This window comes from Streptopelia decaocto (genome assembly GCF_964273445.1).
Source record: "Streptopelia decaocto genome assembly, chromosome: 1".
NCBI classification, from domain to species: domain Eukaryota; kingdom Metazoa; phylum Chordata; class Aves; order Columbiformes; family Columbidae; genus Streptopelia; species Streptopelia decaocto.
Window position 1 is genome coordinate 76,744,619 of NC_138663.1, and position 25,830 is coordinate 76,770,448.

The 25,830-nt window shown below is 43.5% G+C and overlaps 1 protein-coding gene across 3 annotated transcripts; it reads right to left on the reverse strand.

Moving 5' to 3' along the window:
• Window positions 1-1,115: 1,115 nt before the first annotated feature.
• On the reverse strand, window positions 1,116-20,316 carry LDHB (lactate dehydrogenase B). Of its 3 annotated transcripts, none has more exons than XM_082043033.1 (8): window positions 20,170-20,292; window positions 19,072-19,203; window positions 17,090-17,207; window positions 5,834-6,007; window positions 3,917-4,090; window positions 3,086-3,203; window positions 2,100-2,223; window positions 1,116-1,448 (listed from the first exon to the last, which is right to left on the reverse strand). In XM_082043033.1, the coding sequence occupies exons 2-8, from the start codon at window positions 19,195-19,197 to the stop codon at window positions 1,281-1,283; spliced, it is 1,002 nt and encodes a 333-aa protein (XP_081899159.1). In that variant the 5' UTR covers window positions 19,198-19,203; window positions 20,170-20,292; the 3' UTR covers window positions 1,116-1,280. The 3 variants fall into 3 exon arrangements, with proteins under 3 accessions (XP_081899159.1, XP_081899158.1, XP_081899160.1); XM_082043032.1 differs by lacking the exons at window positions 2,100-2,223; window positions 3,086-3,203; window positions 3,917-4,090; window positions 5,834-6,007 and adding exons at window positions 12,520-12,643; window positions 13,486-13,603; window positions 14,196-14,369; window positions 16,460-16,633 and having other exon boundaries at window positions 1,230-1,448; XM_082043034.1 differs by lacking the exons at window positions 1,116-1,448; window positions 2,100-2,223; window positions 3,086-3,203; window positions 3,917-4,090; window positions 5,834-6,007 and adding exons at window positions 11,401-11,754; window positions 12,520-12,643; window positions 13,486-13,603; window positions 14,196-14,369; window positions 16,460-16,633 and having other exon boundaries at window positions 20,170-20,316.
• Between the last annotated feature and the right edge of the window lie 5,514 nt (window positions 20,317-25,830).

Here is a 25,830-nt window from a genome sequence, read left to right on the forward strand (position 1 = left end):
ACTGATGCCTCTTCATGCACACCAGTCTCAAGAATCCTGCAAGATAACATCCCACAACACAGCTTTGAATTATTTCATTAACAGAGAACAGTGTAAGAACAAAGCAAGGAAGAACTGTGTGAGGTAGACAGCTAGATGTGCTCAGGTGAAAATTGCTAATGAGTATGTCCTGCAAACAGCAGCAGCTTATGCCATTTATCTAATGACAGCTGATCACTAATAGTTCTTAGCAAGAACTTCAGCTCATGCATCCTGGTGTGGAAATCATCTACACTGCGTTATGAAAGCAGAGACGATAATTTTCCTTCCCACAACAAATTAAACAAGACTCACAGGCCCCTGAATTAGGATACATGGATTTGATATTGTTTGTCCCCTGGACATTTAGGTTGAGCAGTTCTAGGCACACCAAGCAAGTACTGACTAATTTATACTTCATATTACCATAAGCGATTAAGAAATAAAACTGCGGGGGTTTTTTAATCTGCTCCCCCCCCTCTGCCCTCAGTGTATAAGCATTTGTGAATCAATAATGCTGAGAGATTACATGCCCCTTTTGACTTGTTCTATGAACAAGATTACCATAGGACTCCAGTCTTAAGAAAAAAAAAAAAAAACAACACATTGGATTTTGGTAATCAAGTAGGAAAGAACTTTGTTTGCTCTAAACATTATGAAAACTAAACACCAGTAACAGCCAAATAATTGAATCCAGGAGAGAGAAGGGTCTACAAGACCACTTTTCTAGGCCAGTGGAATCTTAACATTGGCATTTTTGGCAGGTGACCCAGAGGTAAATCCCCATTCAATTTCCTCTACCCATCAGGTATAAAAATACAAACTACTATATCAGAAACAAGTCTGGGAATCAACTACACTCAGTCAACTTCTGGATTGAAAATTAATCTATCTTACAGAAAACGCTTTCAGTAAGACTGTGTTAGTGAAATCCCACCACAGGCCATTACTACATTTTCTAATCACTTAAAAGCACACGTGTGTCCACGCCTCCATGTAGTCTGTGACAAACACTAAAATAGAATGCTAGAGTAGGCTCATTTAAATACTGAAAATAAGTCGCTAGGACAACAAAACATGCCTGAAAGTTGCTTTATTTGTTCATCAGGTCTGTGCGTTACAGTAAGCATAAGTTTAGCTAGGGTGAACAAAGCTCAGCCTGGAAGAGCATTAAACATTAACCATAGAGACATACAGTGAATAAACCCCACATTTGCATACAACACACTTTTTACCTATTGCTGGAATTTAACATTCATGAATTACAGATCTTTGATATCTTTCTGGATGTTCCACAGTGTCTCTGCGCTCTTCTTCAGCTGAGCCACCTCATCATCCTTCAGCTTTGGGTTGATGACACTGGTCAGTCCAGCAGCGCTTAGGACAGAAGGAAGGCTCAAGAAGACATCATTCTCAATGCCATACATACCCTGCCACAAACAAGAGAGATCATTCAGACATGAACCCATCACCCTACATCTGCTTTTAGTTTGTACAGCAGGAACCTTCTGAGAGCAGAGCTCCAGACTATCATTTTGCAACCTGCAGAAATTTTTCAGGTGCTATGTATTTGGAAAACAAGGAGTACAGAGCTGATTCAGACTTAGTGATTGGTAATACTAAGATGGCTGATTTCAGAAACCCCAGCCCCAAACCCCTCACTTTTATTTAAATACAGCAAGTGGCTGACAGAATTCAAAGACACAGGATTATGGCAGATCTATTTTACTAGTACAGGGAGCAGCAAGTTCAGCCTGCTCAGAGTCCTTTCTGCACAGGTTGGTTGCAGCCAGTTACACTGTCTATACAAAAGACACAACTTTCTTCCCAGGAACTTCGCTAGGGAGAGGTTCATAGATTGCAGCTTGACCTTCATGAAACATTCCATTTTTGCACTAAAATTTCCTTTTAATGAATCTGCACGCCACACGTAGCAAACTTCACTCAAGGGTACTACAACATTGCGTAAATTCAAAGTAGTATTTTACAAAGCTTTGTTTGTTCAGCACCCTGCTGAGACTACTTAGCTTTTCAATAATAGCAAAATGAACCAGAGCATCCAATTAGCCACCACTTCCTACCTTGAACAGTGTTGAGACTGAGTGAACCCGGTACAAGTCCTTCAGGATGGTCTCACAGAGGTTAGCAACACTAAGGCCAATAGCCCAGTTTGTGTAGCCTTTAAGTTTTATTACCTCATAGGCACTAGGGAAATAGTGAAATACAACTGCATTAAGATATCTTCAAGACACTGTGTGAATGCCAAGTCTTAAGATGAGTCAATGTTTCCCCATTGAAAGAAACAGCTGAAACTCCTGTGCTACATTACAAATTTTGGAACTAAAACAAAGTAAAAGTTATGTATTTCACCATTAAAAGATAAGGCAGAAAATCTGCATTATCCCATATCTACAATAAAGAAGCCGTGTTAATTGAAAAATAGCTTCCATCTATGAACACTTCTTAGTGTTAAGTGGAAAAACCACTACCTACAGAGGAAAGAGTTCTCTATTCAAGTCAGCAGCACAATTATTCCTAGGGCATGCAGCATAACTATACATTGAGTCAAAACTGTACACTACCTACACACAAATCCTAATTTTTAACCAACATCTAGGTACACTTTGTACCAGTATAGTCCTTATTTCATAAGGGAGACAAGTGATTTAGTGACATATATAGTTACCTCTACATAAATTTTCCTAAATCCATGAACAAAGTTTTCCCCAAATCAACTCCAACACTCTGCTCACAGAAACCTACTACCTTTCTCTAGAGTCCTGCACCCTCTGAACTAACTTAACCATTTAAGAAGCTACTTGTCAGAAAACAAGTACACACAGCTCTAACGCTGCAGTACTCAAGTGTGTCTGTTACACAGTAAGTTGTCTCACTGCAGGATAATAAAGCTTACGACCTGAAACCCTGCATTTCTGTGTTTAAACCACTAGTGGCACTTACTCATGCAACCCTCTAAACTCAAGGGCATGAATCTGCAGCAGAGTGGAACTGCAGCGTGCAGACTGGCTATTCTCAGCATCACATATATCCACCTTATTCACTGTACCTGTCAACCACTTGCTTGTGGACTTCCTTCCAGTTCTCGCTGTCATTGTCAGTTCCCATGGCAGGATTCAGCTCCTTGAGAGAAACGCCTGCCACATTCATTCCACTCCAGACAGCCACTGCAACAGAGACAACTTCAGGTTCAACAGCACCTAGTGACAACGACTCTTCTCCTATCTAACTGGTAACATAGTAGTCATCAGAACCACAGTAATGTTTGAGGCAGTTTTAACCTTTCATTTAATTACAGTTAATTCTGAGAACTTGGGGGGTCAAATAGGAGACTATTTTAGCTCTGACACTTAAACAAGTCAATAGACACACCTGAGCAACAGAACTTTCAGTCCTTGAAGGTTGTAGACAGCTACTTTTGAAGTCAGAAACTTCAAACTCCAGCAAAAAGGCACATCTTAGATGTTCAGCCTTTTAGTAATTTTTACTGAAAAACTGCACCAACTACATATTTGCTGTCCCAGTAATCAGTACTAGGGTAAGCCTTCCAGAATTCTACGATTACATCCCTGAATAACCGAGTAGCAACATACAAACTAAGAATGTGAAGAGAGGAACTTGCACATCTCCGTTCGTATTGGAAGAGCTTGTAGGTGGCCACATTCTCTGCTCTGGTGAAGTAACCAGGAAGTTTCTTAGTTACTTCCAAACATGAGCAGCTGTAACACTGAAGCAAAATGAACTCTGGGTATGCTCAGCCAACCTCTGCTTTCCTATCAAGCTCAGTTGAATCTATTTTTCAGAATTTTGTAACACCCCTTAGGCCTCAACCTCCAACCCTGGACTGCTTATTCCCAAGAAGGTCAGAACTGCTCCTCACCACTAGAATCACCATGTTCTCCCAGGATCCAGCCATGGCAGCTATCTGGGTGGATACCAAGTCTCTCAGACATCAGGTAGCGAAATCTGGCTGTGTCCAGATTGCAGCCGCTTCCAATCACACGGTGTTTTGGCAGGCCACTCAGCTTCCATGTCACATAGGTTAATATATCCACTGCAAAGAAGAACATGCAGAGTAAATTAAACCCTTTGCAACACCCAAGAATGCTCCAACAATTACTTTGCTGTCATCTGTCAGAGGGCTCACCACAGATGGGCTCGTCAGTCACAGTACTTTAGGTCTGACTTCTTAAAATTTAGCACATGTCTAGCTACTATTAAAAAAAAATTGAGGAAGGTCTTTGGAGATTGGGATCCTATCAGCTAAATCCCTAGAGCATCCAGAATTGGGACCAAACTATTCATATAGCTAGAACATTCAAGCAGTTTCCTGAAGTAATGTCACCTTCTACTTCACTGTAAGAGGTAAAGCAATTGAAAACAAAACATGTGTGAGATTTACATACTGTTTCTACTTGTTAACTACTTCAGGTTCATTTCCTAGACAGATTTGTGCATTAAGCAGTTTCTGCACTAACTCTGCAGCATGAAAAGCCAGATAAGCTCTATGCTTTGGCTGAATGTGGCTCTAAAAATAGTTTTATTAAAAATCCAACCCAGGTTGGGGCAGAGAGAGAAGTATGTGAGCAGACAGAAAAACGCCCATCCAAAGGAACAATAATAAACAGGCTGCAATAATTAATTATGGCTCCAAAACTCTCAACAGCCAGCCAGTTCTCAGGAGGGAATATATTTCTCTCTACAGGTCTGAAACACACCATTTGCTCTACTAAGGCACAAAAAGTACATCACCACCTTCCAAAGAGCTCACAGTAACTTCCACTCTTTAAGACTAGTGGACAAAATTGCACACATTGAGAAAACAAAGCATTAAAAAAGTTCTTCTGAGAAAGCAACATGCAATACTCCTCCTGCAGCTGCTCTACCGGAGAAAAGTCTATTGTTTGAATTCAGCCCTGCTAGAACAGGAACAATTTCACCTTTGACTTGCATTTTTAGATAAGTGCTTAAAATTGCTCCAAGTTATTGTATTTGCACAGTTGCCACTTGCTCACCATACAAATCTTCAGTAGTACTAGTTGTACACCTAACTGTTCAACCACCAGCCAAGTTGACACCTTTATATGCACTGCTTTGACTATGCCAAGTTACCTTTAAAAAACCAAGCAGTGTCACTTAATTGCCAGTGTTCTATAGTAATGGCTTTGCTCAGATGCTGAATCAGGCAAAGACAGCCCTACAGAGACATCCTACAGAGCATATCAGCATAAGCATCCAAATATCCAAGCTCTTCCATGCAATGAGATGCTTGCGAGGGAGCACACAAATATGTGTCATCAGTTATAACAAAGTCTTTTGTGATCCAAGTGAACTAGGTAGCACAGTTAGCCTTCCCCGCCACCACAAGATTCAGCACACAAATACTTTTTCCTGAAAATATAGACAAGTCTATAGGGCAAGTTCTGCATGCCCCCAAAAATGGCCACATCACATCTAAACACAAGAGTCATGATTTACAAGCAACTTAAGAGCAAAGTAGATATCTCCTTTAGAGGTAAAAGTTTTAAAGTACCCACTGCTTAAGCCTAGATATGTGAAGAAGTGAAATATTTACCATGAGGCATGCTTTTGTAATATGGACACCATAAGAAGTTCTGAAAAAAGACAGCAGCAGAAAACACAGAATGTTTGCTTGCATTCGACTGCTAGCAGCTAGATGGCAGATGTCCACACAGACAACGCTATTCGCTTTCAGTATTCCATTGGCATTTGAGATTTCTAAACCAAAACACTAATTCTCTAACAAATAGGAGTTGTCAATAAAAGACTGCCTTACCTGGATTGGAAACCACCAGGAAGATACAGTTGGGGCTATGTTTTACAATCTGAGGAATGATCGATTTGAAGACATCCACATTCCTCTGAACCAGGTTGAGACGACTCTCACCCTCTTGCTGACGAACTCCTGCAGTTACTACCACAATCTTGGAGTTGGCTGTGACAGCATAGTCTGCAACACAAGACAGGGAATGTTTTCAAAATAGACACCACTCATTTCAACAGCATTGTGTTCATATAGCTATTATGGGTAGTTTCTCCACTGCACATACATTCAAACCAAAGAAACATGGAGACATCAAGATTAAAGCCAGCACCATCTCTCACATTATCCTGATATATCAGGACGTGGGTCTTAAGAGTGCATTCAACCCCTCTGAATTTCATTTCCACTATCCATAAAATAACATTCTGTCTACAAAGAGATGCTAGATTTTCATTCAGATCAGTTAAGAGACACTCCCATTGTTACGGTGTTCATCTGAACTCTCACCCCAATTCATCAACTTTAGACTTTCAATACCAAATCCCTAGAGTTTTTGATTGAACAACGAAGAACACTACTGTTATGCAAATTCAGAATACCAGACTAAACTGAGGATCACCTTTGCCTGCCACAATCTTGTGAGTGTGAAGGAACACGGTCCCATGCTGTAGATCCATCATTTCTCCTTTCAGTCTGTCTTCCATAACATCAACCAGAGCAAGCTCATCACAAAGACCCTGAAGAAAATAAAATTGAAGCTTTCAATGGAGTACACTATTAGTAGCAGTTAACTTGCATTTTAGCGCTACCCCTGAGTTGAGCTCGGTCTTGAACTGCTTCAGGGTTGTAACAAACCACCTAAATATATCCAGAAAAAAATAGGCCTCCTTTAAATATTTAAATACCTAATACAACACAGATCTATCAAGGAAGTATTCTCCTCTAACATTACTTCAACCAATTCACTTCACAAAAAAACCCCAGAATGGGAACAGACTGTTTTTCCTCAATACTAAAATAGTAGCAAGAGAAAACAAATCCTTTACCCAATTCTTCTCTACTGGAAGGACTACAGTATATTTACTTTGCAGAACAGATTTAGCCATGTATTCCTGTTTTCTACCAAGGTTAAGTTGGGAGATAATGTGTCATATGATCTCAGAACAGGAAAACAGTGAAATATGGAGGTAGAAGAAAAAGGCCTTCTGCTATCACATAAACTTTTACTGCCTTTTGACAGAAATGTTTACTACCATTGTAATTTCTACTCCACTGAACAACCTATCATTCAGTAAATTAATCAAATTACTATTTCTCTGTAGTTTCCTAGGTATCTGCACCCTATTTGAAAGCAGTTCAGCCATTTTTATGCTATTGAAAATATTTCTGCAAGCAAGCTGCTTTGTTTGCTTTTATGTAAAAATGTAAAACTCTTTTACTTTTAGAGCTTCAAAACCTATTTGTTACTTTCACATCAGTTCTTAGTTTCATTGGGGTTTTTTCTTACTATTTTTTCCTTGCTTACAAGGCTCATGAATATCAGCAAGGGAAAACCCTTAATTTTTTAATGATTAAAACTGCAGTACTTTAATCATGCATCCTCGAGGTAAGAGGTAGAGAAAGGATCATCTCCAAATAAAATGTAGCTTTTTTAGTAGAACATGCAAGATTTCTGATCTCCTCGAGAGCTAATCTGCCCCTGCAAGTAGATAGGGTATAATCTGCTTATGCCTTCTTTAAAAAAAAAAAATAAAATAAAATCTGCAACTCCCAAATGTCTTTTCAAAAACAGCATGAGAGGAATCATTTAACTCATTCTTGATAGTCTCTGAAAGCAAAGTACAAGAGTTCCTGATTGCATAATAAGCCTTTGCTTTTCTCAAAGACTGCAACATAAGATTTTCCAAAATAACCCAGAAACCAGTAACAGGAAAAGTCAAAATCACCTCTAAGTCCAGCCCTGTATTTTTAGCAAATTTCTGACCATTTGCTAGGACAAACAGGCCATGCAGCACACTACAGCAGTAGGAATATTAACCATGTCCTTGAGCCATACCTTCCCAAGGATGCTGATAGCAGAGGCCATCCCAACCTGTCCACTCCCCACAATAGATATCTTGTTGTTTGGGACTTTGATTCCTGCAGTAAGGGGGGTCATCAGCTTCTCCTTGACAGTAGCCATGGTGTTCTGCACAGACAGATAGATTTAGTTGAAATTAGACTACTGTGAATCAAAATGCACACACTGAAACTCAGAGGTCACCTACTATGGATGGAAACTTGCTGATGGAAGGGCTGCAGTCGCTGCCGAGGGCCGTTCATAGAAGGCAGCACAGGGGCACGCTGCCCTTGCTCACAGGGCTCCTTCCACCCCACCAGTTACCAGCCCACCCCTCGGCCACAGGGCTCTGCCTCCCGGCATTCGCTGATGCCCAGCGAGAGGCCGAATGGGTGCAGAGATTATTTTAGCAGCACATAACTGAACACCCTTCTGTTCGCAGTTTCCAGAGCCTCCCTGCAGAAGGCAGAAACACCTTCTGCGTTAATGGCTCTTTGGCATTCACCTTCTTTCCGAGTGCCCATCAGGCCTCCGGGCTGGAGAACTGGTAGCCAAGCCACCAACCAGTTTGGGAGCAGGGAGCCTGCTGGGGCTTCCCCGGCTCGCGTCCATTTGGACCCGAAGCTCCCCTCGCTCACCCCACGGAGCCCTGCGCGCTGCCCCCGACCTTCCCCTTCCCGCACATCCCTCCCTCCCTCCCCCTCAAGCCGGCAGTTCCGCCCCCACCGCGGCAGCCGCAGACCGGACGGGGCCGCCACACGGAGCACGAGGTCCCGCAGCGGGTGTTTGCGCAGGGCCGGCGGCAGAGCCAGGAGCCGCCGTCCCAGACGAACCCGCAGGAACCGCATCCCGGCTCCGGCCACCGGCCTGCGCACCCCACCGCTGCCGGGACCGACCTCCAACGCCCCCCGCCCCAGGCACCATCCGACCGCCCCGCAGGGATGCTCGGCCCCGGGGGGTGGCGTCCAGCCCCGGGAGGACAGAGCCGCCCGGGGAAGGATGGGCTGGGCGACCCTCCAGCATCCGCCATCCCCCAGACGAGACCCCGCCAGCATCACTTTAAAATTCTGATACCTAGGACCTTCAGACTGAGCCCCTGGAAAGTGAATGGAGTTTTGTGCCTTTTTGAAGTAATAAGTACATCCACTGCTGTAAGTTAGAATCAGAAGATATCACTCATCTTTCAGCTATCCTATGGAACAGATTAACTGAAAATCAGGTATACGATTTGCCAGTGTTGAAATTCCTGCAGGATCAATGCATGTGAAATATGAAATAAAGGCTAATTTTTTCCTAAAGCTGTAAAACAAAGTAGAGGCAAAATAAGGAATGGCAGACATTTAGTTTCACGGGGCAGGGTGAAAAGGGGGGGGGGAGAAAACCTTAAGTTGTCACACGTGATTCCCTCTCAGGAGGGAAAATGGTGAATTCCAGAGGCCTCCCAAGTTGGCCACTGGGTTAAACATGACAAGGCAGAGAATCTGGCCCTGCCTAAGACTATGGTTACTTCTTTTTTTCTGTTGTTGTAGGCAGTTTAATGTTTTATGGATCGCCACACTGTTTCAAAGGCAGTGCTCCTCACAGTGCCCAGAACTTCACTTACCCACAGAGGTAGATGTCCCAGACCTCAACGGATGTTCAGGAAAAATGACGGTTGCTAACGGCAGCGGGCTCCATTTATAGTCTGGGTGACGCGAGCTGTGGCCATTTATGGTAGTGGCCAGAAACTTCTCTCAACTGAGGCGTCTCATTGGTCTAGGGCCCTGTCAGTCGAGCACGGAGCGAGTGCATGACCATAGCCCAGCCTGAGCCTGGAAGTTTCTGTTGCTTTCGGGCGGGGGGGAGTGGGGAAGAGGGTGAGGTGGGAATAATGTATCTTCTTAGAACCGTGCACAAAGCGTGTCATTAGAGAAATCTGAAATAACTCCACTACTTGTGTCTGTCCCATCATCTTCCCAAACCACACAAAAGCAGACAGGATTTCCCTGCTGCTGCTTCTTTTTTTTTTTTTCCTCAGAACAGCAATTAAACTGGCTTACAGAAAGCTCACTTGAAAACCCCTGTGAATGGGGCTCCTTCCCACAGCAAGACATTGATGGTCTGATGATGGCCATAGACCTAAGGCAGTACAGATCATAAAAAATTTAACCTAGGAAAGGAAGGAGCCCACTAGGCCGCAAGAACATGGGACAGAGGCCTGGTGGCAAGAAAATGTAATGTAAAATGTGATGATCTTCCTTCACTGTGTCAGACCTGGGAGATCAGGTCATCAACTGCAGGATGAATATGCTCATTATTTCACATGGCTGTGATGGAGACAGAATAATTAGTTGCCCAGTTCTGCAAAATACGGAGAGCTGTATTTATCTGCTGGAAATAATACAGTGCCAATGCACACAGAATGCTTGCAGATGCTGAGTTAAATGCTGGCCCACCCATACTTTAATTCTGTGCTTATTTATCTGGAATTGCCATTCAAAAGGAAAATACATCACACAATAAAGAAAAATTATCTTGGGGTGACACTTCTGGGAGCTTCTTTTACCCCAGTTTCATTGGAAGAAATGATTCCTTATTTTTGGCATTGGGCCTAATTTGTTTAATTTTTGTTTAAAGATTATAAGGATAACACAGTCATAATAGTTAAGTGTTTTATAATGTAAGCACGACTCACCCTTATTATTATTACATATACCTATTGCATATTCATTTGTTTCTACTGCTTAGTTGATGCATTAAAGATAAATTATTTACATAACTCCACCTTTTGCCAGAAGTCCACCTTTGGTATTTGAGTCTTCATCAGGAGTCTCTAGTGGTCCCTGGTAAACTTTGTAGCCTAGTGCCTCCCACCAGCATCAGCTTCTTGACCTAATTTCCTAAGCATGCATATTGTCATTTTGTGCTGCTACTTGCCAAAATCATGTAGGTCTTCCTTCATTTAGTGAAACATTCCGCCTTCCCAGCTGGCAAGGCAAGGACATCCCGCTTTGTCTCATGTCTAGTCTCTATAGAGCTATTGTTTCTCTATTAGGTTTCTGTTGCATTATTTCTAGTCTTGCTATATTAGGCCAAGGGGTTTCTAGAATGTTTTTGTTCCTCTTATCACCAGTAACAGTCAAAGAATTGAATCCAGGAGAGCAAAGGGTCCACAGAACCATTTTTCTAGGCCAGTGGTTTACAGAATCTAAACACTGGCATTTTTGGCAGGTGACCCAGAGGTAAATCCCCATTCAATTTCCTCTACCCATCAGGTATAAAAATACAAACTACTATATCAGAAACAAGTCTGGGAATCAACTACACTTAACTTCTGGATTTAAAATTAATCTATCCTACAGAAAATGCTTTCAGTAAGACTGTGTTAATGAAATCCCACCACAGGCCATTCCTACATTATTTCTGAACTTTTGAAAGGACATGTGTGTCCACACTTCCATGTGGTCTGTGGCAAACATTAAAATAGAATGCCAGAGCAAGCTAATTTAAATACTGAAAATAAGTCACTAGGACAACAAAACATGCCTGAAAGTTGCTTTATTTGTTCATCAGGTCTGTGCGTTACAGTAAGCGTAAGTTTAGCTAGTGTGGACAAAGCTCAGTCTGGAAGAGCATTAAATGTTAACCATAGAGATGTACAGTGAATAAACCCCACATTTGCATACAACACACTTTTTACCTATTGCTGGAATTTAACATTCATGAGTTACAGATCTTGGAGATCTTTCTGGATGTTCCACAGTGTCTCTGCGCTCTTCTTCAGCTGAGCCACCTCATCATCCTTCAGCTTTGGGTTGATGACACTGGTCAGTCCAGCAGTGCTTAGGACAGAAGGCAGGCTCAAGAAGACATCATTCTCAACACCATACATACCCTGCCACAAACAAGAGAGATCATTCAGACATGAACTCATCGCCCTACGTCTGCTTTTAGTTTGTACAGCAGGAACCTTCTGAGAGCAGAGCTCCAGACTATCATTTTGCAACCTGCAGAAATTTTTCAGGTGCTATGTATTTGGAAAACAAGGAGTACAGAGCTGTTTCAGACCAAGTGATTTGCTATATTAAGATGGCTGATTTCAGAAACCCCAGCCCCAAACCCCTCACTTTTATTTAAATACAGCAAATATCTGACAAAATTCATAGACAGAGGATTATGGCAAATCTTTTTTCCTACTAGAGGGAGCAGCAAGTTCAGCCTGCTCAGAGTCCTTGCTGCACCAGAGGTGATACAGCTGGCACAGGCTGGATGCAGTCAGTTACACTAGCTATACAAAGGACACAACTCACTTCCCAGCACCTTTGCTAGCCAGCAGTTCATGGAATTGCAGCCAGACCTTCATGAAACTTGCAATTTTTGCACTGAAACTTCCTTTTAATGAATCTGCATGCCACACATAGCAAACTTCACACAAAGTTACTACAACACTGGGTACAGAGAACAATTTTCAGCTCCATACTAGCAAGAAGGGTACGCTAAGAGGTCAGACTAGAAAAAGTTGCAATAATAAGCTCCCATTTTAAATTCAAAGCAGTATTTTACAAAGCTTCATTTGTTCAGCACCCTGCTAACTGAGACTACTTCTCTTTTCAGTAACAGCAAAATGAACCAGAGCATCCAATTAGCCACCACTTCTTACCTTTAAGAGTGTTGAGACTGAGTGAACCCGGTACAAGTTCTTCAGCATGGTCTCACAAAGGTCAGCAACACTAAGGCCAATAGCCCAGTTCGTGTATCCCTTAAGTTTGATTACCTCATAGGCACTAGAGAAATAGTGAAATACAGTTGCATTAAGATGTCTTCAAGACACTCTATGAATGCCAAGTCTTAAGGTGAGTGAATGCTTCCCCATGGAAAAAAAAGATCTGCAACTCCTGTGATACATTACAATTTTTGGAATTAAAACAAAGTAAGAGTTATGTATTTCACCATTAAAGGTTAAAGATTGAAGTCTACATTATCCTATACCTACAATAAAGAAGCCCCAGTACTTGAAAAACAGCTTCCTAAGAACAGTTCTTAGTATTAAGCAGAAAAATCAACTCCTACGCTGGAACGAGTTCTCTATTGAAGTCAGTGGCACAACTATTCTGAGTGCATTTGGAGTAGGTAAACAGTTAGAATCAAAACCATACGCTATCTACACACAAATCTGCACACACTTTGTACCAGCATAGTCCTTATTTCACTAGCGTACAAGTGATTTAGTGACATGTATGGCTACCTCTACATAAATCTTCCTAAATCCATGAACAAAGTTTTCCCCAAATCAACTCCAACACTCTGCTCACAGAAACCTACTACCTTTCTCTAGAGTCCTGCACCCTCTGAACTAACTTAACCATTTAAGAAGCTACTTGTGAGAAAACAAGTACACACAGCTCTAACGCTGCAGTACTCAAGTGTGTCTGTTAAACAGTAAGTTGTCTCACTGCAGGATGATAAAGCTTACGACCTGAAACCCTGCATTTCTGTGTTTAAACCACTAGTGGCACTTACTCATGCAACCCTCTAAATTCAAGGGCATGAATCTACAGCAGAGTGGAACTGCAGCGTGCAGACTGGCTATTTTCAGCATCACATATATCCACCTTATTCACTGTACCTGTCAACCACTTGCTTGTGGACTTCCTTCCAGTTCTCGCTGTCTTTGTCAGTTCCCATGGCAGGATTCAGCTCCTTGAGAGGAACACCTGCCACATTAACTCCGCTCCAGACAGCCACTGCAACAGAGAGAGAACTGCAGGTTCAATATCACTTTCTGACGACGACTCTTTATGTCTAACTGGAAATACATAACCTGAGTTAAGAAAAATAACCATCATTGATGTCAAAAGCTTTTAAGACCATCTTCTCTTAAATTTCATGGAGGAAAGTCACAAAATAAGGTAAAGGATGATTTTGATAGCCTGAAACTTGATCACTAGCTTTTTCCTACTACTTGCAACAAGCTCCACCATTGACCTAATAAGAGCTAATACTGCTTTCAAAAGAGAACTATGCTAGAGACTATGTTATGGTACTTCAAAAAATGAGAAAAAACAGAAGTAGCATACTATACCATTTAGGACACAACTTTATCAAAATTGGCCTTTTCAGTTCAGGATTTATTCATACAACCATAATCACTTCTATTAAAAATGTGTAGGTAAACTTCCTGGACTTGCCTCAACTCCAATCTCCATAAAAATACAACAAGGTGCTAGTTAGTCAAGCTCAGCTGCATCTGTTTTTTTGGAATTTTGTAACACCCCTTAGGCCTCAACCCCCAACCCTGGACTGCTTATTCCCAAGAAGGTCAGAACTGCTCCTCACCACTAGAATCACCATGTTCTCCCAGGATCCAGCCATGGCAGCTATCTGGGTGGATACCAAGTCTCTCAGACATCAGGTAGCGAAATCTGGCTGTGTCCAGATTGCAGCCGCTTCCAATCACACGGTGTTTTGGCAGGCCACTCAGCTTCCATGTCACATAGGTTAATATATCCACTGCAAAGAAGAACATGCAGAGTAAATTAAACCCTTTGCATCACCCAAGAATGCTCCAACAATTACTTTGCTGCCATCTGTCAAAGGGCTCACCACAGATGGGCTCATTGGTCACAGTATTTTAGGTCTGACTTCTTAAAATTTAGCACATGTCTAGCTACTATTAAAAAAAAAAGTGAGGAAGGTCTTTGGAGATTGGGATTCTACCAGTTAGAGTTGTAGGTACTTCTTTGTCACAGCTAAATCCCTAGAGCATTCAGAATTGGGACCAAACTATTCATATAGGTAAAACATTCAAGCAGTTTCCTGAAGTAATGTCACCTTCTACTTCACTGTAAGAGGTAAAGCAATTGAACATAAAACATGTGTGAGATTTACATACTGTTTCTACTTGTTAACTGCTTCAGGTTAATTTCCTAGACAGATTTGTGCATTAAGCAGTTTCTGCACTAGTTAAGTCTGCAGCATGAAAAGCCAGATAAGCTCTATGCTTTGGCTGAATGTGGCTCTAAAAATACAGATTTATTAAAAATCAAACCCAGGTTGGGGCAGAGAGAGAAGTATGTGAGCAGACAGAAAATCTCCCATCCAAAGGAACAATAATAAACAGGCTGCAATAATTAATTATGGCTCCAAAACTCTCAAAAGCCAGCCAGTTCTCAGGAGGGGGCTAAGGCACCAAAAACATGTCACCCCAGTACAGGTCACATCCTGCTGGTACAAATGGCATGTTCGTCAAGCACAGTTACCCCACAGCTTCAGCTGATGAGTTCCTGCCAGGACCAGAGCGATCTGTACAGACTAATGAGTACCTCCGTATCAAACAACTACATCTGCTCTGGATAATTTGGCTTTCCAGTCAGAGGCTGAGACACACACCCACGCCTTCCAAGTGCTGCTTTGTCATCTCATTGTCTTCCTACAGCAGGGCTTTCTACTCAGGACAGGCTGCGGACAGTGCTATTTGAACCAAAGCCCAGACAGATCCAGGCGAGTGTCACAGGGAAGGACATCAAGGTCACAAACCAACATACATGCAGCAAACACCCCAAGGTCCCTTCTAAAGGGCTTACAGTAACTTCCACTCTTTAAGACTAGTGGACAAAATTGCACACATTGAGAAAACAAAGCATTATAAAAGTTCTTCTGAAAAAGCAACATGCAATACTCTTCCGGCAGCTGCTCTACCGGAGAGAAGTCTATTGTTTGAATTCAGCCCTGCTAGAACAGGAACAATTTCACCTTTGACTTGCATTTTTAGATAAGTGTTTAAAATTGCTCCAAGTTATTGTACTTGCACAGTTGCCACTTGCTCACTATACGAATCTTCAGTAGTACTAGTTGTACACCTAACTATTTAACCACCAGCCAAGGTGACAGCTTTATATGCGCTGTTTTGACTCTGCCAAGTTACCTTTAAAAAACCAAGCAGTGTCACTTCATTGCCAGTGTTCTATAGTAATGGCTTTGCTCAGATGCTGAATCAGGCAAAGACAGCCCTACAGAGACATCCTACAGAGCATATCAGCATAAGCATCCAAATATCCAAGCTCTTCCATGCAATGAGATGCTTGCGAGGGAGCACACAAATATGTGTCATCAGTTATAACAAAGTCTTTTGTGATCCAAGTGAACTAGGTAGCACAGTTAGCCTTCCACAAGATTCAGCACACAAATACTTTTTCCTGAAAATATAGACAAGACTATAGGGCAAGTTCTGCATGCCCCCAAAAATGGCCACATCACATCTAAACACAAGAGTCATGATTTACAAGCAACTTAAGAGCAAAGCAGATGTCTCCTTTAGAGGTAAAAGTTTTAAACTACCCACTGCTTAAGCCAAGACATGTGAAGAAGTGAAATATTCACCACGAGGCATGCTTTTGTAATATGGACACCATAAGAAGCTCTGAAAAAAGACAGCAGCAGAAAACACAGAATTTTGGTTGCATTCAACTGCTAGCAGCTAGATAGCAGATGTCCACACAGACAACGCTATTCACTTTCAGTATTCCAGTGGTATTTGAGATTTCTAAACCAAAACACTAGTTCTCTAACAAATAGGAGTTGTCAATAAAAGACTGCCTTACCTGGATTGGAAACCACCAGGATGGTGCAGTTGGGGCTATACTTTACAATCTGAGGAATGATGAATTTGAAGACGTTCACGTTCCTCTGAACCAGGTTGAGACGACTCTCACCCTCTTGCTGACGAACTCCTGCAGTTACTACTACAATCTTGGAGTTGGCTGTGACAGCATAGTCTGCAACACAAGACAGGGAATGTTTTTAAAATAGACACCATTCATTTCAACAGCATTGTGTTCATATAGCTATTATGGGTAGTTTCTCCACTGCACATACATTCAAACCAAAGAAACATGGAGACATCAAGATTAAAGCCAGCACCATCTCTAACACTGTCCTGATATAGCAAGACGTGGGTCTTGAGAGTGCATTCAACCCCTCTGAATCTCTTTTCCACTATCCATAAAATAACATTTCTTCTAAAAAGAGATGCTAGAGTTTCATTCAGTTAAGAGTCACTCCCATTGTTATAGTGTTCATATGAACTCTCAACCCAGTTCATCAGCTTTAGCTTTTCAATGCCAAATTCTTGGAGTTTTTGTGATTACCCAACTAAGAACTCTCCTGTTATGCAAATTCAGAATACCAGGACTAAATTTAAAAAAAAAAAAAAAAAAAACCAAAACACACACCTTTGTCTGCCACAATCTTGTGAGTGTGAAGGAACAAGCTCCCATGCTGTAGATCCATCATTTCCCCTTTCAGTTTGTCTTCCAAAACATCAACCAGAGCAAGCTCATCACAAAGACCCTGAAGAAAATAAAATTTGAAGCTTTCAATGGAGTACACTATTAGTAGCAATTAACTTGCACTTTAGAGCTACCCCTGAGTTCTCCTGTACTGCATTTTGAAGGAACATGCTACGCATCCAATAGTATCTCTTCTCCAAAGGTTAACGAGTAGGACATGGCTGTCTTGGTGTTGTGAGGCATCTTAGAGTAAAGTCAGAGGTGAGTTCAGTACAGGTTCATAGCCTTGTTTAGATTTTGTGTGCAAAGCTAAACCTTGCCTTGCACGACACTTCAGGATTTAGTTATTTCCTTAGGGAAAAAGTTGTATCTCTTAGAGTTTTAACAAACCCCCTAAATATATCCAGCAAAAAATAGGCCTAATTTAAATATTTAAATACCTAATACATCACATAACTATCAAGGAAGCATTCTCTTGTAACACAACTTCGACCAATTCACTTCACCAAAAAAACTCAAAATGGGAACAGATTGTTTTTCCTCAATACTAAAATAGTAGCAAGAGAAAACAAGTTCTTTACCCAACTCTTCACTACTAGAGCAACTACATAATATTTACTTAACAGAACAGATTTAGCCATGTAGACTTCAGTAAGGCCTTTGACACTGTATCCCACAGCATTCTCCTGGAGAAGCTGCCAGCTCATGGCCTGGGTGGGTGTAGTCTTCAGTGGATAAAGAACTAGCTGGATGGCCGGGCCCAAAAAATTGTGGCAAACAGAGCCAAATCCAGTTGGCAGCCAGTCATGAGTGGTGTTCCCCAGGCCTCAGTATTCAGGCCAGCCTTTCTCAATGGTGTGGATGAGGGGATTGAGTGCACCCTGTTACTTTCACATCAGTACTTAGTTTCATTGGGGCCTTTTCTTACTCTCAAGTTTTTCCTTGCTCACAAGGCTCATGAATATCAGCAAGGGAAAACCCTTAATTTTTTAATGATTAAAACTCCAGTACTTTAAAACATGCATCCTCAAGGCAATAGGCAGAGGAATGATCATCTCCAAAAGCAAGATTTTTGATCTCACTATGACCTACTTAAGATCTGCACCTGCAAGCAGATATTATCTGCTTATGCCTTCTTTTTAAAAAAAATCTGCAACTCCCCATTGTCTTTCCAAAAACAGCATCAGAAGAATCAAATTTCACTCATTCACAATAGTCTCTAAAAGCAAAGTGCGAAGTACAAGAGCTACTGATTGCATAATAAGCCTTCACTTTGCTCAAAGACTGCAACATGAGATTTGCCAAAATAACCCAGAAACCAGTAACAGGAAAAGTCAAAATAACCTGTAAGACCAGCCCTGTATTTTTAGTTTTTAGAAAACTAGCTAAAACCTGTCTGGAAACAAAGTCATATAACCATACTGCTAAAGGGGATAGCAGTATTTTCACTTATTACAGCACACATACATTATAAGAGTCAAATGCAAACATGCACAGTTCTGATTCCTACCCCACATTTCACATGGATATCTGCTGTTCACATTCTTTGCTAGGTGGGGGAGTTCTGATGGGCAAACTCCAGCTTTGTTGTGCAAAAATAAAAAAAATAACAAGACCAAGAAGAGCCTGGCAGTGGCAGCAGAGCCATTGCTTACTATATTTCCCAGCAGCCTGCAAAATAGCTCTAATTAAAGAGAGATTTATCACTAAGCACTGATGGAAAGGTGAGAGAACAAGGAGAAACTGAATGAGGAAACCAGCCCTGCATGAACAGTGTAGGTCATTGCTTGCTTGCACAGAATGCAAATGATTCATCTGTGCATTCCTGAACTAACCTACTGAAGTTCCCACCATTTGCTAGGACAAACAGGCTGTGCAGCAAATTACAGCAGTGGGAATATTAACACCATGTCCTTGAGCCATACCTTTCCAAGGACGCTGATAGCACAGGCCATCCCGACCTGTCCAACCCCCACAATAGTTATCTTGTTGTTTGGGACCGTGATTCCCGCAGCAATGGGGGTCATCAGCTTCTCCTTGAGAGTAGCCATCGTGTTCTGCAAAGATAGACAGAATGATTTGGTTGAAATCAGGCTAGTGTGAATCAAAATGCACACACTGAAACTCAGAGGTCACCTACCACAGATGGAAACTTGCCGATGGAAGGGCTGCAGTCGCTGCCGAGGGCAGTTCATAGAAGGCAGCACAGGGGCATGCTGCCCTTGCTCACAGGGCTCCTTCCACCCCACCAGTTACCAGCCCACCCCTCCTTGGCCACAGGGCTCTGCCTCCTGGCATTTGCTGATGCCCAGCAAGAGGCCAAATGGGTGCAGAGATTATTTTGGCAGCACATAACTGAACACCCTTCTGGTCGCAGTTTCCAGAGCCTCCCTGCAGAAGGCAGAAACACCTTCTGCGTTAATGGCTCTTTGGCATTCACCTTCTTTCCGAGCGCCCATCAGGCCTCCGGGCTGGAGAACTGGTAGCCAAGCCACCAACCAGTTTGGGAGCAGGGAGCCTGCTGGGGCTTCCCCGGCTCGTGTCCATTTGGACCCGAAGCTCCCCTCGCTCACCCCACGGAGCCCTGCGCGCTGCCCCCGACCTTCCCCTTCCCGCACATCCCTCCCTCCCTCCCCCTCAAGCCGGCAGTTCCGCCCCCACCGCGGCAGCCGCAGACCGGACGGGGCCGCCACACGGCGCACGAGGTCCCGCAGCGGGTGTTTGCGCAGGGCCGGCGGCAGAGCCAGGAGCCGCCGTCCCAGACGAACCCGCAGGAACCGCATCCCGGCTCCGGCCCCCGGCCTGCGCACCCCACCGCTGCCGGGACCGACCTCCAACGCCCCCCGCCCCAGGCACCATCCGACCGCCCCGCAGGGATGCTCGGCCCCGGGGGATGGCGTCCAGCCCCGGGAGGACAGAGCCGCCCGGGGAAGGATGGACTGGGCGACCCTCCAGCATCCGCCATCCCCCAAACGAGATCCGAATCCCCCCGCCGACGCCAGCTCCGCTCTCCCTCTACCTACCAATAAGGCTGAAAGCGGAGAGAGGCGAGTGAAGGACGGCTGATACTGTTCGGGACTCCAGCAATGAGGGCTGCGCAGCGGAAGGGGCGGGCCCCGCGGGCAGGGCCGGGCCTGGCCGCCCCCCGCCGCGTTCTCCTGGGCGTTCCCCGGCTCCACGCGGGAGGTGGCGGTCACTGCGCTCAATCCCCGCCAAGGACGGAGACTCACGAGTACAGCCGCTCCGACACTCCCCTTCCCCCCCTCAGCCCTCCTGGTCACTCCCGGTCCCCGCGGCTGCTCCCGCCGGCATCGCTGACCCTTGGCGTGGCCGTGCTCACTGCGGGCGGGCGGGCGGGCGGGCGAAGAGAAGCCGTCGGGAGCCGGTCCGCGATCAGCCGGCAGGGCCGGCAGCGGCCGTGCAGCCCCGACCAAGGCCCGGCTCAGTGGCCGTAGGTGAGCGCTGGAGGCATCCGCACCTTGAGCCTGGCACTGCTCTTGTGGTGGCCGGCATAGGGACTGATGATCTCAGAAGCGTCTCTGAGTTTACCTCTCAATTAGCTAACAAAGTGAGGAAACGTCGTCTCCGTGTCACAGGGCCATAGACTTGGCCAGAAGGAACGTACAGAGAAATCACTGCAAGCAAGAAGCTGTGTAAAAAAAAAAAAGCATTTTACATCATCTTCAGGGGTAAAGTCGCCCAAGTTGGTGGCATCTGATTTTTATGCTGATTTGTGCCCTGCAGCTGACTTCGGTTGAATTGTTTGTGGTTCAACGAATCCCTCCGGGACAACGGCATGTCTGGAGTCAGACACAAATGCCTTGGCAGGAACAAGGAATGTAACCTGACCCAGTGCCACAGCCGCTCCTCCTCCTTCTCTCCCGCTGCTTCGGCCCTATCCATATCACACTCTATTTCCCCATACCCCAGTAGAGCATCACTTTCAAATTCTGATATGTAGGACCTGCAGACTGAGCCCCTGGAGCATCAATGAAGTTTTGTGCCTTGTTAAAGTAATAAGTACATGCATCACTGTAAGTAACAGTAAAAAAGCAGAAAATATGATGTGTCTTTCCACTAACCTATGTAACAGATTAACTGAAAATTTGGGTATATGATTTGCTAGTGTTGCTCAGCAGAGATTTGTTGAAATTCCTGCAGGAAAAACGCATGTGAAATAGGAAATAACAAAGAATAGTTTTTCCTAATGCTGTAACATTACTTCTTTCTAGCTGTAAAAGGAGAAAGTACAGGCAAAATACTGAATGGTACACATTTAGTTTCACTGGGGAAAAAAAGCCTTAGGTTCCTTGTCACATGTGATTCCCTCTCAAGAGGGAAAACAGAATGGTAGATTCCAGAGTCCTCCCAAATAAGTCACTGGGTTAAATGTGACTAGGCAGATAGCCTGGCCCTGCCTAAGACTTTGGTTACTTTTTTTTTTTTTTCCTGTTGTTGTGACCAGTTTAAGGTTTTATTGATCTTTTTGCCAGGTATTTTGCCAGGTTAGTAATAACTGGATTAATTCCCTCTGGCTCACCAAGCAGCCAAACAAATGCTGGTGCCAGCATGAGAGAGAGAGGTGGTGAGCATGAGTGGTGAGGAAAGGCTGGCACCTGCCTTTTTTTTTTTTCTGGACAGCACTACAGATTTGTGCTGGCTTCGAGTGGCTATCTAACCATGACCTGCTTTGCTTCTTTACACTGTTTGACATTGCAAAGGGTCTTCTGGAAAGAAAGGAGTTAAGCCACCCACATGATGTTTCAGGTAGCAGCTCACTATGAGAAAATAAATTCAAGATTTTGGTCACTACGGCTAAAACGAGAGCTGAAGATAAAGAGTAATCACCCAATGAAAGGTAAGAAAGTCTATCCTCCATAATCAAAATGGGAACAGGCACAGCTGAACTTTAAGAAAATAAGGGAGAAAGAAGATAAAAGGTACAAGAGAGGTTAGTGAAGGATCAGAGCAAGGTATTTTCATTCCTGAATCAGAACCAAGGGGCTGTGCTTGTCTCACCAGCACCAGTTGTACGGAATGTTTGCCAGTGCATTACGTCTTCTTTGGACAGCATCCTTCTCTCTCCTTACAATCATTCAACAATCAATTAGCATAGTAGCATTTGTAATTAAATGGAGAGGGAAATGCCACTTTGCTATTTGCAAGATCTTCAAGCTTTAAAGGCAGACAGGACCATGTACCACATCTTACAACAGCTGTGCTAGGCCCTCCTTTAGATCAGGCTTCATTTTGCTCTCAAAAGCACAGGGTATTTAATTCCCTCCCTGCAGCACCAGTGATCTGAGTAGACATGGCAGATGCAGGACAGCAGAAGAAACAAGATTATAACTTCTTCCTGCTCTTAGTTACTTAGTTATTGTTCCAGCCAGTGGGGATTGAGGCCCAGAGAGGTGAAAAGATCTCTCCAAGGTCACACGGAAAGCCTCCTGGTGACAGGTCACAGTTTCAAAGTTCACCTCCAGTTTGGCAACACTGGCATTTTTGATGAAGCGCAGTTTTCCAGAAAAACAAACCCTAGTGTTAAGGGGCACAGCCTAAATAAATTTGCCTGATAACCTTCATACAATTACAACATTTTTTATGTGTACATTTTAATCACATTTAACTTTTGGTTTGTTATGTCATGGAGGCAACCCAAAAGTCAGTTTAGGTTGGCAAAAAGCTCCAGACTTTATTCTAGCCAGAACTGTTTAGCAAAAAAACAACTACAACAGGGGTTTATCCAAAATTATTCAGCACTCTGACAACATTATAAAAGACAGGTTCAGATACTGGTTAGGAGTTAAATTACTGCACAGCCGACTCAAACTCAAAGGGATCAGATCCCAAAACTCTAGAGTGATGATTCAAAATGTGCATCTTCACACTCTGTTTCAATGTGAGCACTAATAAGGGGACTCGCTAACAGCAGCGGGCCCCATTTATAGCCTGGGTGACTCTGAGCTGTGGCCGTTTATGGTAGTGGCCCAGAAACTTCTCTCAACTGAGGCGTCTTGTTCAATGGCCCTGTCAGTCAACCAAGGAGCAAGTGCGTGACCATAGTGGCTCCCGAGTCTAGGTGGGGGGAGTCAGGGACAGGGAGAGGGAGGAATAATGCATCTGCCACCGTGCAGAAAGTGTGTCATTAGAGAAGTCTGAGATTCTCCACTACTTGTGTTTGTCCCATCATCTTCCCAAAACACATGAAAGCAGACAGGATTTCCCTGCTGCTGCTGCTTTTTTTTTTCCAGAACAGCAATTAAACCAGCTGAGAAACAGAGAGCTCACTTGAAAACCTCTATGAATGGGCCTCCTTCCCACAGCAAAACTTCAATGGTCTGATGATGGCCATAGTGCTGAGGTAGTAAAGATCATAAAAAAGATAATGCAAAACATAACCTAGGAAAGGGAGGAGCTCACTAGGCCACAAGAACATGGGACAGAGGCCTGGTGGCAAGAAAACATAATGTAAAATGTGATGATCTTCCTTCACTGTGTCAGACCTGGGAGATCAGATCATCAACTGCAGGATGAATATGCTCATTATTTCAAATGGCTGTGATGGAGACAGAATAATTAGTTGCCCAGTTTTGCAAAATACAGAGAGCTGTATTTATCTGCTGGAAATAATGCAGTGCCAATGCACACAGAATGCTTGCAGATGCTGAGTTAAATGCTGGCCCACCCATACTTTAGTTCTGTGCTTATTTATCTGGAATTGCCATTCAAAAGGAAAATACATCACACAATAAAGAAAAATGATCTTGGAGTGACAATTCTGGGAGCTTCTTTTACCCCAGTTTCATTGGAAGAAATGATTCCTTATTTTTGGTATTGGGCCTAGTTTGTTTAATTTTTTGTTTAACGATTATACAGATAATACATTCATAACAGTTAAGTGCTTTATAATGTAGGTAATAAAAAAAAAATCCCCCCCCCTCCAAATATGCATCATAATTCTGAAGACAGACTAAATGTATTTTTGCCTGTTCACAGACACACAGTTCTGCCCCTACTCTCCAGTACAGTCACAGGCTTCCAGCTGCTGCCTCTGAAGCAGATTGCCGATGTTAAGGGTCGAGGTTGATCAACCGCCCTTCTTTTTGGGAAGCGTCCGCTGATATCTTAACTCACCTTTGCCATACTGCACTCTGGACCCATACCGCAGTTCACAGAGCAAGCTTTGTGGAAAATACTGGTGACACAAGTGAGTTTCCAGTGAGCATTATTTAACAGGTTTCCCAGTACCAAGGCATGTTTGGCTTCATCGCTACAGCAGAGTCCTGTGTGAAGGCTGGGGAGGACACTGCCCTGAACCCACTGGGAACTTGTGGTGGTAGATATTTGTTGATGGATATTAGCAGAAAGCAAACAGGCAATGTGGGGAAGCATCCTGCCCTTAATGGTGTTGGCTTCGTGGGAAGGGGGAAGAGGGCTGTTGGCAGATAAAATGAGTCAGTGTGTATCAGAATGCCAGGAAGAGTCCTGGAGTCTTCTTAGTCACAACCTATTTCACCTGACCAGGGTATGTCCCAAGAGGTCACAAGTGGCAACAACACAGGGGCTGCTCCTCGAAGGAGGCACAATAGTTCAGCACTCTGTCAGACCAAGGGGACTGGGTCATGAAGGTGTACAAGTATCTAAGCCAGGTCTATCTCATTGAAACACTTTTTTGTATTTCAAACTAAGGAGTTTTCAAAATCTGAAAATAAATCTCATTGCCTTTAGAATCACACAAAGTGGCGTGTGTGTCCAGAGTGCCCCTTGACCATTCTGGGAGTAAGAAATTACAGGGATTCCTTTAAGCCACTTCCATTAAAGCTCTCCATTTACAGAGCAGCCAAGTGTGAAGTTACCCAGCAGAGCTGAGTCAAAGGATCAGCTCAGCACTGTAGGAGCGGGCAAGTCGCAAAGCGCTGCCTTCCATCGTCACTCATCTGTTGTACCCACCAGCTTTGATGCTTCTCTAATCCGTTCCTGAGGCAGTTCAGCTCATTAAATCAACTGAAGACTATCATTTTTCTTTCCTTGAAGTAGTTTTCTGTTCATTATCCAACTGACTAGGTCCAGTGATGTGCCCAGCAAATACCAAATACAGCTCAAGAAAGGCCATGGTGAGCAGGTCCAATGAGAGTCCCTTCCTTTGGTTGTGGCTGAGAAACACTAAATCAGCTCTCTGCCTCTGCTGCAATTTCAGCCTAAATTAAAGTGGTCCTCCGAGCTGGCTTCTAGAGCAGCTTACACTTCCCCAGACTACAGAAGAAGCTGGGGATGGGGATTAGCTTCACTCAGCTAAATTTAGCCTTGTGAATACCTCTTCCTCTATCTTGTGTTGTAATTCTAACACTTCTTAATCATAACTCATGTGCATTAACTGTTGTAAATTGTCTTGAGTAGCATAATCAGCCCCAGCACCTATTTCAGCTAACACTGGCTAGATAAGCAGTTCATTTTTTGCTTGGCATGTGCCAAAGATTTACTACGTGGATTTAGCTTGTACTCTTGAAATCTCTGTTGTAAACTTACTAGCTAATGCTGAGACGTGTGTGGGCAGCAGGAGCTTTGCTAGGTTCAGAAAGGTACAAGCTCCCTGTGATTTGGTGATTTGCTTTTTAGCATACTAAGTACAGTAGGTAGAAATTTACCCTGCCTGGATTTTAGCTTTGCTGAACAGGAGTTTGAAT

Coding starts and splice junctions, on each gene's coding strand:
- LDHB (XM_082043033.1), bottom strand. CDS start 19,197: ATGGCTACTCTCAAGGAGAAGCTGATGACCCCCATTGCTGCGGGAATC. Junction 3,204..3,916: donor AGAACATGGTGATTCTAGTG/GTGAGGAGCAGT, acceptor TCTCTGTTGCAG/TGGCTGTCTGGAGTGGAATG. Junction 1,449..2,099: donor CAGTCTCAACACTGTTCAAG/GTAGGAAGTGGT, acceptor TGTTTGTGGCAG/GGTATGTATGGCATTGAGAA.